This window comes from Glossina fuscipes, unplaced genomic scaffold (genome assembly GCF_014805625.2).
Source record: "Glossina fuscipes isolate IAEA_lab_2018 unplaced genomic scaffold, Yale_Gfus_2 0, whole genome shotgun sequence".
Lineage (NCBI taxonomy): Eukaryota > Metazoa > Arthropoda > Insecta > Diptera > Glossinidae > Glossina > Glossina fuscipes.
The window spans coordinates 38,253,058-38,270,724 of NW_023998414.1; the positions used below are offsets into that span (position 1 = coordinate 38,253,058).

Below are 17,667 nucleotides of genomic sequence, written 5' to 3' on the forward strand. Positions count from 1 at the left end.
TAAACTTTTGTTTCGACAAATAAATTTAATTTCCTCTTCGATTAAGGGCCAAAAATGAGTAAAATCGATGCATAGATCCGATTATAATTTTTTTAGGGCAACTTCAAAAAAGGTACATGTGGCTAACAGATGACCATCGTGGGATACCTGTCAATGTTGTTTTTATTTTATGCAATTATTGTACAAAATGCTAGGAAATTATACACATTTTAGTTATATAGGTGATATACGATATGTGAGGCACTTCATTATTGTCAAAATGTCATAGTAACGGATCGTCGCTCGATCTTGCCATTCAAGTATCGTGAGAGGAATTATTTAATCATTTGAGTATTTGTTTAAATCAAGAAAACTAATTTTCCATTTAAGCCGAAAAGTATACAACAGAAAAATTAACTCTACAGCTTTTATGCAAGAACAAATGAAAAAACTTAAGGTCGCTATGGTATGAATCTTGGGAGACCATCAGTTCAACAAAATATATGATAAGTAAACTTTAGATATTTGATCGCTTGCGAGCGACGATCTTTTCATATCTTTTCACTACAACGGTAAATTTTTGCAAGTTTATTGAAAACTTTAGATCACTATTTCAATGTTTGTTTTATTTTATTGTCATACGCTAAGGTATACAAAGAGGTAGTAAAATAAATATATTAAATCCGAGGAGTAGCTTTGGCGATTTACACTTCCACTCCACGAAGTTTTAAATGGTAATCATCTTTGATATTTCTTTTTATGATCAAAACATAAAATTGACTATTATTTGATGTCATTAGATGTTGATTATAATTATAATAAAACACAGGTTTTGTAGCGATTGTCGTTTACACACATATAACCATAAGTGCAATAAAGTTAAGCTATAGACTTCTCCCTAAATAGGTGCAATACGAATTATTAAACATATTTGTACCATCAACCAGTTCAGTAACTGGAACATTATAATCAAATCGCTCAACAGATACGAAAGTAAAAATATTTCTTATGAAATAATTTATTTTGCAAAATATTTATGCGAAATATTCAATTTCATAAAAACGACAATAAAAGTATTTTATAAATTTCCTTATGAAAAATAAAAAAAAAAAAACAACAACAACAACAAGACTGGACAATTTTCTTCAAAATTTTTTTCCGAAGATCGGTATAACAAAAAAAGAAAAATAATTCCTGCTTCTAAATGAAGAAGACGACGGAATTTCGTTTGTTTGTTGATTGAAAGAATTTGCGTTTTGATAGAAAAAAGTACCGTTCACAAGCAGCAAGACGATAAATTTACGATTTCCGTTGGATTGCAATCGTTATAAACGGAGCAACTTAATCTTATCGATAAGTAAAAACCTTGGTTTATAGCCGCCCATTAAATACCCTACATAATTTCATCTAATTTATTTTATTGACATCATATTAAATATCTAATCCCTGTACCTTCGTTATATGAGAGAAATTCCAAAAGTCCAAATTTAATAAATTTAATTTTCTTCTCATGGATTTTATTACACTTTACCTACCTTTTCTTTATAAGGCTTTCAAAATTACACTTTGTTGCCATATCAATTATTTGACTAAATATTTCCTATACTAAAACGTTGGGGGTTGGAATGGGGTCAGACCAAAGCTGGCATAGTTAATTTTAAGCCAAGTAATCGTTGTGGACCAACTTTCATCATAAATTTTTAAAAATTACACTTCCTTTTCTATGAAATTTTGAATGTTGCAATGTTTTTTTTTTTTCATGTAAAAACTTTTCCTAAATAAAGTGGTTGCAGGGTGAGCCCTCGTAGAAGCGACTCGATTCAATCCATTTTCAATAGCATGCTAAAACATGTGGGCTTACAAAATGTCGTTAAACTACGACCTGTATACTGAAAGCATGGACAGACAACGGACAGTTGGACAGAGATGTAACGGGACACATTTAGAGATGAACTTACATTTATTTACATAACGATTCTAAACAGCGAATCTGTGTGAAGTCATTGTGAATGTTACCCACATTCATACACACTGGTGCAGGTTATAAATATAAGATCGTATTCTTCAAGCTTTTAAAACTATATGTTTCCGTGATCAGTTCACACGCCATCTTTTACATAAAGTACATATCGGATGTCTTTATTCAATTATATAAGCAAGATTCGATGACTTGCGTCATTAATGAGGAAGCTTCGTATATACTATAGACATATATGAAAATTATTGTTCATCTTCTCCTAGTTGTCACTGTGCGAGGAGAACAAATAACAAACAATATCTAAGATAATTCGTAGCCATCTAACTTGGCTTATCAAGAAACCCATTTCACCTTTCTTCAGCGTTCTTCAACGCGCTTTGCCTGGCGAGTACTCTGGCTGCGGCAGAACCTCCCATACGAGCTGCAATAGTGTCCGTTTGAGGTTGCTCTTGCAACGTATGACCGAGGGTTGTCAGGCGTTTTTTAGTCGTCTTTGCTGGTCCTTTTTGCAACAATCATTCAATTGATCTCGATCGATGTCTGCCGTAACAGTTTTATTCCGTTTTACTGTAGATCGTTATACTGTAGACCTTGCTGATCACAGCAAAACTTTACGATATCGATTTGGATGGCTCTCCTGGGCTAACACATGATTTTTTGTGCTTAGAATTATCGCAGTTTATCCAGTTTTCATTGCCAGTCACAATATGCTGCAGAAAATTCTTCTGTAAATTGACATTTTCAATCAAATCGTATGATAGCGATCTGGATCTAGAAACAGCTGATTCATCAACTACTAAATTCTTTAAGAGCTTGAGGTGAGCTTTGGTTCAACAATTCGCGGAATTCTTTGCCTTCAAAATTTTTTGATTGAAACCAAAACTAATAATTGGGATATGATGATATGGCAGCGTCATCGTAAGCTTCTAAAAGTATTTGACAGTCTTCAGCGGCAGATTTTTTCAAGTCAAACAACAGAATGTAATGAAGGTCTGATATGAAGAAGAACTCAATAATACGAAAGAGAAAATAATTATTGTCCCTAGTTAAGTAAGGGACTTGGGTATGCCTTCCTAGAATGTTCTCCGATTTTATCGAAGTTGATTAAACATCTGTAAGATATGAGAGAGAAAAAGTCGAAAACAAAACTAACGGCAATCAATCGCAGCCGCAGCGATAAGAAATCTGAGCTGCCATCCCATCTCTGAGAACAAGCCATTAGTATATTTTATCAATAACTTAAGATCGTCATTGAATAATTTTGCACGTTTTCAACGTTGCTGTAGTAGTAAGTACATCGTATCAAAAAAAAAAAAAAAAAAAAAAAATAGGAATAGGAATAAATTAGGAAAAAAAACACACAAATGATATTTTGCACATTTTCAGGTTATTTCTTCAGGCTGCACTTGCTATAGACTAAACAATAAAATAATAAATAACGTTAATGGTTTACTACAGCGAGAATATTTATTAATTCCACACAATTATAATGAGTTTATCAAAAACAATTGGGAAAATTTTAACACTATTTTACATTATTTTATTTACAAATAATAAAAATTATTATTACATTCTCGTTCTGAAATGTTAAATAAGCAAAAAAAAAAAATAATAATAATAATTCCCTGAATATATAACACAATATAACACACATACAGCACCATAATGATCACTTCGCGCCGACAGCAAATTGCCTAAAGAACATACTTACTTGAGTGATTTAATTAAATATGCTAAGCAATGCAATGCAATGCAATGCAATGCAGTGCAAAGCAAAGCAAAGCAAAGCAAAGCAAAGCAAAGCAAAGCAAAGCAATGCAACTTAACGATCAATTACAAATGTTTTTTTTTTTTTAATTTTTGGTCTACTTAAAATTTTCGAAAAAAAAAAAAAAAAAAAAAAAAACATAAATAAATAAATAAACACAAAATTCAGAACCATACATGCATATAATGCTACAAGTGTTCCAAGGCGAATCGCGAACACTCTCTACACTCTACACTTCAATGAGCCGATCGAAATCATTGCATTGTAAACAATTTGATAGCAACTTCTATGGTTCACAAATTCGTTCGCATTTTTACCCAACATGTATATTGAATATTGAGTCACGACGATCACGTGGATCACTACCTTAGACGAACTTATCGAGAATCAAAATGGGTTTTTTTTTCTTTTCTTTTCTTTTTCTTTTTTATTATCATTAACAATGGGATTTGGAGCATTTTTAGAACCTCGATAAATGTTTGAATCAAAGTGTACATTAGTCAGTGTTACAGGTCATAGCATATTAATGAAAATATATTGAAATTATCTGTACATTTCAGTTATCATTAATCGTTTATATACATTTTCAATACTTGATATATTGTGAATTAAAATTTCAAAAAAATTTATTATTCAACTTATTCGACTTTTTCAACATCCAATTATCAAATATCGTATGGCTTTAGCAGTTAAGTTAATAATTGATAGACAAAAGCATAGAAAGATAGGCAAATAGTTGCGAGTATAATCACTGCGAGTTATCAGCTGCTCACACTAATCAAGAAAATATATTTTTTATCGTATAATATCTCTCTGATTATTCTATTCTTCTCTTGTCTCATCTGTTTCTAATATGACCGATCAATCCATTCAGGGAATTCAGGAGATGTCTCGTATTCATGTAATATGGTAATGGCCATGAATGTGTATCCAATCGGTAAGTGTTATGCCTTTATAGGCTAAGGACTCACTATAGCCCATCATAAACCAAAGTAAAATCTATCGCATTACGATTGAAACCCGCGAACATTGCCTTGATATTTTCGATTATCCGATTCTTTCTTCCGATTTTACTACGTTCTCTGGCGGATATTGAAATGTTACAAACGCAACGACGAATTTAATGTAATCCAGCCTTCGATGATGATTATAGAAAATATTTCTCTTTTCAAATTACATTTTCCGCTGTATATACGCATGGACTTTAAAGATATGAAAAAACGTTCACTTTTAATATTCTTTGTTATATGTAAACATTAATTAATTTTCAAGAAATACAATAATTATATTATTATTATGAACTGGTAAAGAAAAATTTTTTTGTAACGCCATGTCCAAAATTGACAATATTAATTTAGTTGACAATAACAGCGAAAACATCTGACACGTCATACGACGAGACAGGCAAGAAAATTATACAAATAAATAAATAAATAAATAAATAAAGAAAAGAAAAGCGAACGTAATCTAAATGAACATAAAACAAAATAAAGCAAACAAATGATCATATACTTTAAATTAACATAAGCCATATACGTCGTATGTGTCGTCTGCATGTAAGTAAAATATATATATATATATATATATATATATATATATATTTTCAACTTTAGTTATGCTTTTTACATCACTTCCTCGAATATTATTTATATTTTATTATTATTAATTAATATAAATGTGAAATTGTTGTTGTTGAACTTATAAATTTTAATAAACATATTTTGATTATTGTAAAAACTTATTTAGCTTTTTCAATTTCTAAATATTTACGCATCACACAATCACCCAAACCTAATTTATCCATTATATCCAATATATCTTGACAATATTTTGCCTTAACTCCGGCCGATTCTTGAGCGCAATCCTCCATACTCTTACTTAAGCGAGCGATTACTTGTAGCTTAGCATCAATTATAACATAATTACTGTTCGGTATAAAGCTGTCACTTTTCTCATTCAAATAGATAATCAACGATTTCAATGAATGTGAATTAATTTTCGCATTTATTGCGCCCGAAGCGAAATCTTGAGCTTTAATCATTTGGGCATGCGTTGATTTTTGCTTACACTCCAAGCAATTCCAATTGGGATGCGGCAAACCAGTTACTTCAGGTACCGCCAAACCAGAGCAATTAGTATCGCGACAATAGACAGCCGATATAAAGGCACCCTTCTCCTGTAAACGAAATCAAAATTAACAAAATATTAAAAGTCAAGCCAATACCTACTAGCAATAGTAACAATGAGTATAATGTATATATTTATAAGATTGTTTTTTAAATTATTTTCTCTGTCTCTCTCTCTCTCTCTCTCTCTCTCTCTCTCTCTCTCTCTCTTTCTCTTTCTCTTTCTATCTCTATCTATTTTTTATCCCTATATTTATTTATATCCTTTTTTTAAATTCTTCACTTTCTTTCTCCCTCTCCCTCACCCTTTCTCTCTCTTTCTATTTATCTATCTATCTACCTATCTGTTTTTGTCTATCTATCTATCTATCTATCTATCTATCTATCTATGTCTATCTATATAACTCTGTCCATCCATTCGTCTATTTAAATATCTCACTAGCTATTTATATCTCCATCTATCTCTATCTCTTTTTTTATCTATCTTTCGTTCTTCGTCTTTTCCTGTCTCTCTCTCTCTCTCTCTTTCTTTCTCTCTCTTTCTCTCTCTCTTCCTCTTTCTCTTTCTTTCTTTTTCTCTTCTATCCAAATCCTCTTCACAAACAAAAAGCTCTGCATACTTTTTTGCGCGTATTTTTATTTGATATAAATATAATCCACTCGAGTGCTTTACTTTAAAGGCCATCCAACCAGTGGCGCACTTTTACAGGCAACAATCGAATTCATTTATTGAAATCATTATTTGCCGAAGAGGGCCTCGCATTAAACATGCATCCTTCAAAGTCATTGCCGAAATTGCTCTTCTTTAAAAACTTATTACATCCCTCATCGAAGAAGAAGAGCACGTTATACTAAATTTCTACTTGCTTATATTGCTTGCACTATATACTTAATCAAGGTAAGATTCTAAATTGATTCGATCATATTTGTTCATTTGTGCGTCAACCTGTTGCCTGTTGTTGATCAACTTATGAAACAACAAAGGTTAAACTTGATCTCTGACACTTGAATTTCTTATTTAATGACCACAGGTCATGTTTAATAAAGACTGTGATCTATGTAGAAAGGAAAAACCATTTCACATTTAATAATACATTTTACTTATTTTAATTTATTGGCTTGATATGTCATCTCAAAATGGTTGTAACTTCCTTACTTGCTTTAAATTTGCTTGAAAATGTCATCTTTTTTTCTTAACTTCGAAAATCTGATAAGATTTTCTGTTTTATGTCTTTCGTAATTAGTTGAAGATTTTAACTTTTGATAAACGGCTGCAGATAGACACTAGATTTTCTTTGCGTATATATTTTCCTAAAAGCATTTTATTATTATTTTAAATTTTGAATAACATTTCTCTACCACAAATATTCAAAAGAGGTATAAATTTATCTTTGTTATCTAAATTAGAATTCCATCCGTTGCTAATTAGCAATGAATCGATCAACGATCTAAAACAATTTTATGTGACTTTAAGCCGGTATCAAGGCAATATTCTCTTGAACCTATAGAGAAAGCCTTTAAAGAGCGATTTATTTTTCTACCTTTTGCGTTTTAAAAACTTATATTATTATTATTATTATTATTAATTTCGCCAGAGAAATAAATTCTAAGACCAAGCTCGTAAAAGCACTAGCATCTAAGGCTATCGGCTTTTATTAAAAACTCTACCGCACTTGAGATTCGAACCCACGACCATTGACTTGCTAGTCGAGATTCTTCGCCTTCGGCTACTCAGGCGGATTAAAAAAAAAAAAAACTTATACTATGCTGATTACCGTAAGATTTAATTGAAAATTAAGCTTTACTTGTAAACTATGAAAACAGTTACAATAACTGCTTAACATGGAAACTTATTCTGACCAAAGACCCGAAAAAGTACATATATATTCTTGATCAGCATCAAATTCTAAATCGATTTAAGTCAGTCCGTCTGTCCTTCTGTGTTTCTGTATAATCTCTGCTTTAAAATTAAGCTATCGATTTCAAAATTTGCGGAAACATTGGAAAGTTTTTGGACGCAGGTTGGTATTGAAAATGGGCCAAATCGGTCGCAGAAGACACTTACCGTGTCACGTAAACTGAGAACTCCTCGAAATAAAAAACTGGTTTTCTCCTCATTGCTGATAAACTACACCAACTAAATATACATACATATGGAGAAACATTTTCATGAACAATACCGTAGCATCTGTTAGAAAAGGTAAAAAATCGGCCACGCCTATCCAATACTATAGCGTATCAAACTTTAATGATCTTTTCACTACGTGTACAACGCGTCGATAAAAGCTTCAAAAACCCCACAAGGTCTATAAAGTCTTGGCCAGTTTCAAATTTAGAATGCACCTAAACATGTCTGTCAGTTCATCTGTCTGTTTGCACAGCTCCGCAGTGTTTGTGGCAAACATTCTCCGTCTACAAATTTGCAAAAGAGTTCGGAAGAGACTTAAACTTTTTCAAAGACATATCTACAACACTTACATACGTATGCGACAAAAACTTTTGTTTTGAAAATAAATAAAATCAGCCGCGCCCACCCCATGAAAATTTAATTCTTTTACTTTTTTTTATCTTTTTTACGATAACAGTGATAGGTAATAAATTTTCGACCAATGCCGAATACAATTTTTTTACTTGCTTTAAGTAGAATGAAAGGTTATATATGCTACATACATTTTTATACTTCAAGTAGCTTAGAATGCTGAATCGATTTACCCACGTCTGCTCGTCCTTCTGTTAATTTAGGCATTTTGAATGCTTGCTCTCAAAGGAACTATGACGCACTAATATATTTACAATTATCGCTACAGATAGACTCGCACTTTTCTATCTTAGAAACCGATCTATTATCGACGGACTGAAAGCCTTCTCTGAAGTGAGTTAATATATAACCAGTAAGTAAGATAAGTAAATAAATCTATGTTAAACAGCAACAATGACGACTAAGCTCCACAAAGGAAAGCTATGATCCTTCAGCTAAATTCAAACCAATCATCTCGTCATCGCTGTTATAGATCGTTCCAAAAGAGAGGAATTCATTCTTCTTTTAAGGAAATTTACAATCATCCCCGAATTCGCCCTGCAATCCCAAATTCAGCCAAATCTGTCAATCCCAGTAAAGAGGGCAGTAACATCAAGCAATCATGAATATTCTTTAACCCTGCCTTTTCTCAAAGCCCCAAGCAAGTGTATCCATCTGATTTTAAGAGAGACATCTTCCGAGATTTTTTTCTAGTGAGGCTGTAGCTGATAATTAAAAGCACATAAGTGAGAAACCTAGACGAAAACAAGTCATGCTTACACATACCAGAGTGCAAACGAGCCCCCGTCGAACGTCTCAGAATCATTAAGATTTTCTCTTAGACATCTCAAAGGACGCGAATTTGTTGTCTCCTTGCTTACGCCTAAGAAAAATGATGATAATGACTCAGATTAGTTCCACCGACTTTAAAGCGGGCTTCTTCGCTTTCACACTAACGAAGGGATTTATTATTGTACGTGAGCGCATTAGAGGTCTCGACTTCAACGATAGAGGCTTTGCTCTTCGGACTGGAAAATTTCTTCCCATTTCGTTTAAATTCTGATTCGTAGTGAAAAATGAACGTGTGACCCGGCTTCTTCTCCGTTTTATGCCGCACAGCAAAGTGTGTGCAAGAAAAAGCTTTAAACTTTCCATAGAAGAGTCGAACAAGCAAAACTCAACGAATCTATTCTATCGCGAGATTGATTGAAATCTATTAAAATTATTCTTTCTATTTTTTTTTTTTTTTTTTTTTTAATTTAAAATTAAGGTAAATATAAGCTTTTATTAGTAAAACATTTTCTTGCTGGTTAGTTTTGCTCGCTCTCTTATACCTTTTATCTAAACCCATTAACTTGGTCGCTGTTAAGCTGTTAACCGAGTAGAGGCACAAGATATAATTTATTATTATTATTAATAATATTTTTTCTGATATTTAAATTATTTAAATGAATTCAGTTCAACTGCGAAAATAAATTACCATAAATTTCAATTTAAATAAAAAAAAATAAATAAATAAATAAAAATAAAAAAGAAAAGCATTTCACTTATATATATATTATATCTTTCGCTTTTGTTTTTTTTTTTTTTTTTTTTTTAAATAAAAACAAAACAAAATGTAGAATCGTATTAAAATGTTTCCAAGTATTTGTGTTGGATTTAAATGATTTTTCATTTTTTCATAACTGAAACGAACGTGTGTTGCATGCCATCACTAAAAAATTTTAAATTCTTTTCCTCCACATATCACTCAAAGCACAAAAGCCCAAAAATATTAATATATTAACATATTTGCTGTTTTTTCCTTTTTATACCCTACGTTATGTGCGGTATAACGATATATTAAGTTCATCCGAATATAGGCAGCATCCAATGGAACTTGAAATAGTCTCACTTTTTTTTATCTTTTATCAATAGATTCAAAATCACTTTTTGCTTGTTGTCACCTTAAGTTTGTCTGCCCGTCTGTCCGTGTTGTTTGCTTTTGTTCAACTCGCAATTTGCAAATTTTTGAACTTTTTTCATGAAAATTGGTGCAGTGACATTTGTTGGCCCAAGACCGGAACCTATTGAAAATGTTTTAAATTCGGTCAGTCCTCACTTAAGTTGAATCACTTCGTTATTTTAAAAAGTCTTTACATAAATATATGTAGATTAGTGTAGGATATTTAATGATGGGCTGTAACTCGCTATAGTCGTTTTACTTGCCTTCTTCTTAAGATATCTGTTTATAGGTACGGTTGAATGTTTATGTTTATACATTGAAATGAAAAGATCTAACAATAGATTTTAGATAAGAAAACAAAATAATATTTATTTCAGTTTTTAATTTTAATTAATTGGCTAATAATTCGGCACATTTTTTAAATTATCATTGAACAAAGATAATAACAATAATAACAATAATAACAATAATAATAATAATAATAAAGCAAGAGAGAAATAATTTAAAACAAAAAAATAAAAATAAAAAAACAAAACAGTTAATAGATATTTTATTAAGTAATTTTCAAGTTCAGAACCATTTAACAGTTGTTTTTCATATCACTAAAATTGAATGTGAATTGGAATATGCGTTTAATCTTCAAGTTCAAGTGTATGATGTTAAAATATTTATGCGAAAAAATTATTCAAGCACATATACAATGCATATACGCACGCGCACATATGTACGTACATACATATGTATATTCAGTTAATAGAAAATAAGATGAAAAGAAAAACAAATAGAAAAAATTATCATTCCATAGTATTGGCAGACATCAGTTCTGTCTTTAATGCAATAAAATTTAGAATTCATATAAACAAGTGTTTAAAAAACGAATTTTCTTCGCGTTTTTTTTTTTTTTTTTTTTAATATTAAATATTAAATGATTATAGCTTTCAACATGAACATATCCACAATTTTATGACTTTAGCTATATAATGTAAATGCAAAACTGATCAATGGTTAACTACTGATGTTATTTAAAAAAAAAAAAAAAAAAAAAAAAAAAAAAAAAAAAAAAAAAAAAAAACTATAACACAATTGCTTTCATTTTATAATTGTTATAACCTTTTAAAGAGCTTTGCCCTCTAAAAAAGAACATTTGCCAAATTTCCGAGAAAAATCTTAAAAAATTGATTTAGTCGCATCTTTCCTTATATCAGTCTAATCAGCTAATTACTTTTTTTAAGCTTCAGTAAAACAAAATGAAAAACTTTAATGCAATTTTTTATTTTTTTATATATATATATGCCTTACACCATTTATTATAGAAGAGTATATAAACTTTGAACGGACGCATGGCACACCCAAAAAGACTATCCATTTGTCCATTTGTCCATTTGTCTGACTGTCTATTCGTCTTGTTTTCTTGCGTTTAACGTATAAGTCGCAATTTTTGAAAATTTTTTCTTGAAATTTGCTGCATCGACATGTTTTAGCTAAAAGACGAATGCTATTGAAAATCATTTGGCTCGGATCAGTTTTTCGGCCACTTCTCATATAACATCTTATTTTGACAAATCCTTATAACGTGTCGCTGTATTAAGTGATGTTATATAAGCTATTTAAGGCTGAATCGTCTTTTTTTTCTTTTTTGATTTTAAATAAAGATAATTATGGTGGCATTTTAAAAATCGCATGCTACATAAATATAGGCATCATACATATAAGTTATTACGTTAGAGGATATTTAACGCAGAGCATACGTACGCAAACGTTACATAAACCGATAGTCCAAAGAAAACCGTAATCAGGATAATGTAATCGAACACAATATGAACTGTTATATAAACCGTTCATTTTAAAAGTGAGGCAAGTCCAACTTTTTTTTTTTCAATATATGCATATATTTCACGATTTACATTTGAATAACAATATCGATAAGCACTAATATAGATGCACTCTTTGTATTTTTGTGTCATTGTATGACACTGCAAAACTAAAAAGCTTTTCATAATTAAATCGACTTGCCTCACTTTCCAAATTAATGAGTAATATTTCAGTTCTATCAAGTTTAATTTTTTTTTTTTTTTTTTTTTATGCTACCAATAACAAGCAGATAATATTCAATTTTATGTAAATATTTATCTTGTTTGGTGAATGTCCTGTCATTCTGAACCACCATATGCTTAACTAGTTCACAATTTCTCGATCGGTATTTTTCTATCATACACTTAGAAACGTATTATGTTCTCGACGACGTGGTATATAGTGTACTATATATAATGTATAGTGGATTCTTTTTTTTCAAATTGTCATTTTTATCGAATCAAACTCGCGATCGTTCGTCGGGAATGAATGCCATGATATTGGGCTAAACAATTCTCGGTTACTATAAGACCGATGCTAGGATGCTAGTCCTATAAGCTATGAGATCCTTTTGAATTTGGTTAACAATTAGTAAGTGCTTCGAACACTAGAACAACTACTTCTTGTTATCCTCTGGATTTTATAATTTCATCGCAAATAAATGCCTTAACTTGATCATACTAGGAATTGTGGTAACCTTCATTCTCTTCCTAGATGGACCTTAATCATTTGCACTGTTCTAGATGACCAAGACTATATAACCATATCTAATATCGGTTCATCAAACATATAACTATCGCCTCCTATACATTGTGTAAATAAATTGAGAAAGTGGGTGTGTAAAGGCTACCGGATAACTTAGGCCATATGATCGTCTGTATTGAAAATACTGTCGCACTTGAGCTTTGAACCCACGACCTTTGCATATTCGACTACTCATGCGGTTATCTATAAATAATGGCAAGGTCCAAGCAATGTATTAAAAAAGAATAGTTTTTCCAAATTTCAATTAGAAATTGATTTCGTTTACGTTTACTTTCGGAACCATTGTATGTTTCGATAAAATTCCTATTTCATTAAAAAATCCATATCACAAAGCTTAATAATCGAAATATTCGTCATCATCATCTAAGGTCTTTTGTCTCTTCTTTGGGTAGCTTACGGAAGAACTCGCAGTAAAAACTTCGTAGTTTCGAGATGAAATACTCATCGACCCATTTTCGTATATGTTTACCTTGGGAGAGCCACTGGTATGCCCTAATTACGATTACATCGATCTGAAGAATTGGCCATCGGAAGACGGCAGGTTATCGTTCACTTTCCGAGTTGCCTATGCTGTAGACGAACAGACGTTTTCATGATGCAAAATTACTATTTAAATTCCCTTGCTCCTGATACATGATGCTACGCGTGAAACACATTTGACAAACTTAATATAATTAAATTATAAGAACATACGCAGAGCGTAACAGGTAAACGCCGACTTTCAGTTTTTCTTTTTTGAACCAGATCACATCACATATTCAAAAGGTAAAATGCACACATACGTAGATGTAAATATGGTACTTAAATGAACAAAGGCGAGGTAGTAAATATCCTAATGTCGATTGTAGAGGATTGTAAAAATTGCGATATAACTTAAAGGGGAATGAAAACAAAAAACTTCGGAGCAAATTTGCTTTTGCAAGCAAAGGCTTAACATCGTCATTGGGGAGACGATTAAGATGTTTCGGCGATTTCCATTAATTGAATACGCATTGCGTGTGAAAGCAGATGAAATGCTACATGCCGTTAATGTCATCTATTGATGATGGTTACCTCAACTGGAAAGATACATCTTTCCATGGTGCTCTGCGCTATAAGCACCGTAACTGGCGTTACTTACTTACTGCTCTGCAAGTCACAGTTTCATTTTTGTATTTTTTTTATCGGTATAATGCTTTCCTTGCAGCAGCAAATGCGTTCCATAACGCATTAAAGTGAAATTTGTATTTAAAAAATCAGTTACAAGCTCCACTTTTTCGCAACTTTTAATCATCACCGTCAATTTGTTCGGAAGCGAGCGGAAACAGACCTTTTAAAGATGTTCATGCGCATCACCAAAAGCCGAAGGGTAAAGAACGGTTTGCAACGCCCAGAGGTAAGCTTCAGAAACCTCATAAAGTGTATACGTTTTTGTTGACTATCAAATGCTAAAGCATGTCCACCTGTCCGTCCATGCAATAATCTGTTGTACATTCTCTTGGCCGCAAAAATAAATCTATCGACTTGAAATTAGGCACAAACAGTGGAATTTCTTGCACGCAGGTTGGTATTGAAAATGGGCGATACCGAACGAAAGACGCGGCTACAGTATCACAACTCCATTTTTCAAAAGGAGTAAAAGATTGGCTTTCTACTCATTACTCATAAGCTGCGGCAAACAAGACTACAATGTGAACAATGCTGTAATGCCTGTACAAGTATATTATAGCATATCAAAATTTAAGGGTTTTTTTCAGGATCAAGCTCCAAAAATGCCAAATATGAAATGCATTTAAGCGTGTCAGTCTGTTCGGCTATCCATCTCGTCCGTGCGGTCAACGGTGTCGTATCTTTCGTTCGCGAAAAAGCGAGATATATTCTGCAAATTTACAAAAAAGTTTGAAAATGTTTGGCCCAAACAGGTCAAAGAACACGCCTGCAACGCCCATGCGTTTATACAACCGAAACCGAGAACATTTTTCCTTTCCGTGTCTTCATGCACGGTCCTCATGGACTATACTAAAGATAAGCGATGTAAATATTCATAAAATTATTCTACAAAAATGGAAAAAATTAGCCACTCCCACCCAAGGCAAATATCGATTTTTTCCTTTTTGACCCAGTCGCAATCGAATTTCGTTTTGTTACTTGTTTCATTTTTTTTGCTTTTAATTTTAATACATATTTTAGCCAATCGTCTGCTGTATTTATGGAAAGTTTTGCATGGTGTCCTTAGTCATAACGAACTGCGAACAAACGTTTCGTTTTCACATATGAAGCAACGAAGACAAAACTTCTTGGAAAGGTGGCCCTTTTCAACTCTGGCAACAATGATATATAAAGGCTACACTGAGATATGATTACATCGATTAAAATTCTTGTTTGTCTTCCCAAGAGGCTATAAAATCAAATTAAAATTCAATCCAAGCATGCTATGCTCACGATAGCTTAATGATTAGCTTAACAGAAACGTATACCTTGTGCTTAAAAAAAAAAAAAAAAAAAACGAATTTGTTGGCAGAATTTCATCTTTTATTGAAAAAGGGTACCAAGGTAACGCTTGCATCTTTACAGTACCATACAAAAAAAGTATACTCCTTAACGAATCCGACTTTTAAGAAGAAGATTATTATACAATTTTTATGAAGCCTTTAAATTATAAGCGAAAAGCAATTAGATTTCCTGAAGCTCGAATACATTGATATTATCAGGTAATACGCTGCACTACACTCCTCCGGGATATGCTGCCGTTGCAATCTTTGAAATTTAATATTACAAAGGTTAAGTTTTTCATACTAAATTGGTCAAAAATAAATTACGTAAGGAGGTTACCTAAATTCATTTGAAACGTCGTACAATTAGGTTGCGTGATGTCAGCGCTAACCAAATTCAATGCACAACGCGAAAAGGGAAACATTTTTTTAAAATCTAAGCTCGAAGTTTCTATTCATCTAACCAACCGACTATTCATCTTCAATTCCTTATAATATCTCCTAATGAAATAGGAAACTTTTCGTAACTTTGTAGCACTTTTCTAAATGCGTAAAATTGCTGGACTACTGCAGCGTCAGAGAATATTATCGCACAATTATTACAAAGGTCTCGATACGTAAACAAAGATTCTGATAAGTAAGGGAATGATTATAAATCAATCGTTGACCAAATATATATATATATCGTTCAGAACAAAAAAGAAAAAACCGCCATGTCTAAGGTCCCGTTTTCGAACTCCATCGGTTTTAATTGTTTTATTTTTCATTTCAGCTGCGGAAACTTTTGAAATTTCAATAATGAAAAATCGGACAGAGAGACAGATATAGCTAAATCGACTCTTAATTTTTCATTAAATTAATGGTAAATTTTTTCTCAGGATATTACCTCGAAATTAGGAAATATTCCTCGACAACTACTCTAGGTTGATAGGCGTAAAAGTACATTATCCATAAAAAAAAGTGACATGAATTCGATATATGCATGTATCACCAAAAAAAAAAAAAATAAAAAATTAAATTGGTAAATAAGGAAAGCCTTCTATTCCCTTTCCTTTGACTTAAATGCCTTTTTTAATTTGTTTTCTTTCAATTTTTATTAACTTACCGTTGGGTCTGAACATCGTGGACATTTGCAAGTAAAATTTTTCTTCATCTTCAAGAATAAATGGCGCGCAATATTTCCGGTAAACAATTTTGTATACGTTGTAGTGATTTCCGTGCCCTCTGGTAAATCGATCGACGCTCGTAATACCATATAATTGGTTTTATCTTCGAACATGTAATACGAATTTGGTACGCAATCATGATTAACAATAGCGAATAATGGGAATAAAGCTCGATAGAAAAATTCTTGATTATCGTTGGTACGATCGGCGGTCTCATCAAAGCCATTTGTACGCAATACAGCTACTGTACGATTCATTAATTCAATCAATTTCTTATCGGTCGGAAATTTATTAAAGCATTTTGCCGCATTGCGTACCTCGGTGCGATGATTGTTATCCAAATTCGCCTGTAAGCAATAAATTAAATCGCGTTGTTCCTTCGATAAATTGATGGCACGCGCAACGCATATTAAACGTATGATAACCGAATTGGCGACATCGGGCTCAATCGGCTCCCACGATTTTAAAAGGGCACATTCATCCTTATGCTGCTTTTTCTTTGCGCATACCGAACAAACTGGTAAAGCGCAGCCCTGACGGCACATAAATTTCGTATCGGGTAGCACTTTAAAGCATATTGAGCAAGAGTTGAGAGTGTCCTCTTGACGTGCTGCTAAGCCTATCAATATCGGTATATCACGGAATATGATATCGCCGCGTTTCAATTTGCGTGTAGTGAAGACGCCGCGACCGGCTATTTTCGAAACCGCTATCTCCCAAGCAGGATCCTTATCCTTTAGCGATTCCAAGTGCAGCTCCAACAACTCAGCTGTACGTTTCGGACAAATCATTATTGAATCCTTTTACACTTTTGCTGCTCTTATTTATTTAATATTTTTTTTATTTATTTAATGCAATTATTTATTTATTTATTTTTTGTTTTTTAATTATAATTTTTTTATTTGTTTGTTTTGTTTTCTTCTTTATTGTTGTTGTTTCTTTAAATGTTTTTTTTTTTTTTAATCCTTCAAGAGTTGTTTGTTTCATGCACATGAAGCACTTTTCGAAATTAAGATCATTTGTGATATGTTAATCCGGCACTTCAACGCTACTACGCGCTCGCTTGCTAACTGTCTCCTTTTTCCAGTCTTCATAAGACT

The 17,667-nt window shown here is 32.2% G+C and overlaps 1 protein-coding gene across 1 annotated transcript; it reads right to left on the reverse strand.

Annotated features, from left to right (window-relative positions):
* Positions 1-4,357: 4,357 nt before the first annotated feature.
* Positions 4,358-17,454, reverse strand: LOC119636394 (SET domain-containing protein SmydA-8). Its single transcript, XM_038031714.1, has 2 exons — positions 16,507-17,454; positions 4,358-5,901 (listed from the first exon to the last, which is right to left on the reverse strand). Exons 1-2 carry the CDS (start codon positions 17,356-17,358, stop codon positions 5,464-5,466), a joined length of 1,290 nt encoding a protein of 429 aa, XP_037887642.1. The 5' UTR covers positions 17,359-17,454; the 3' UTR covers positions 4,358-5,463.
* Positions 17,455-17,667: the final 213 nt, after the last annotated feature.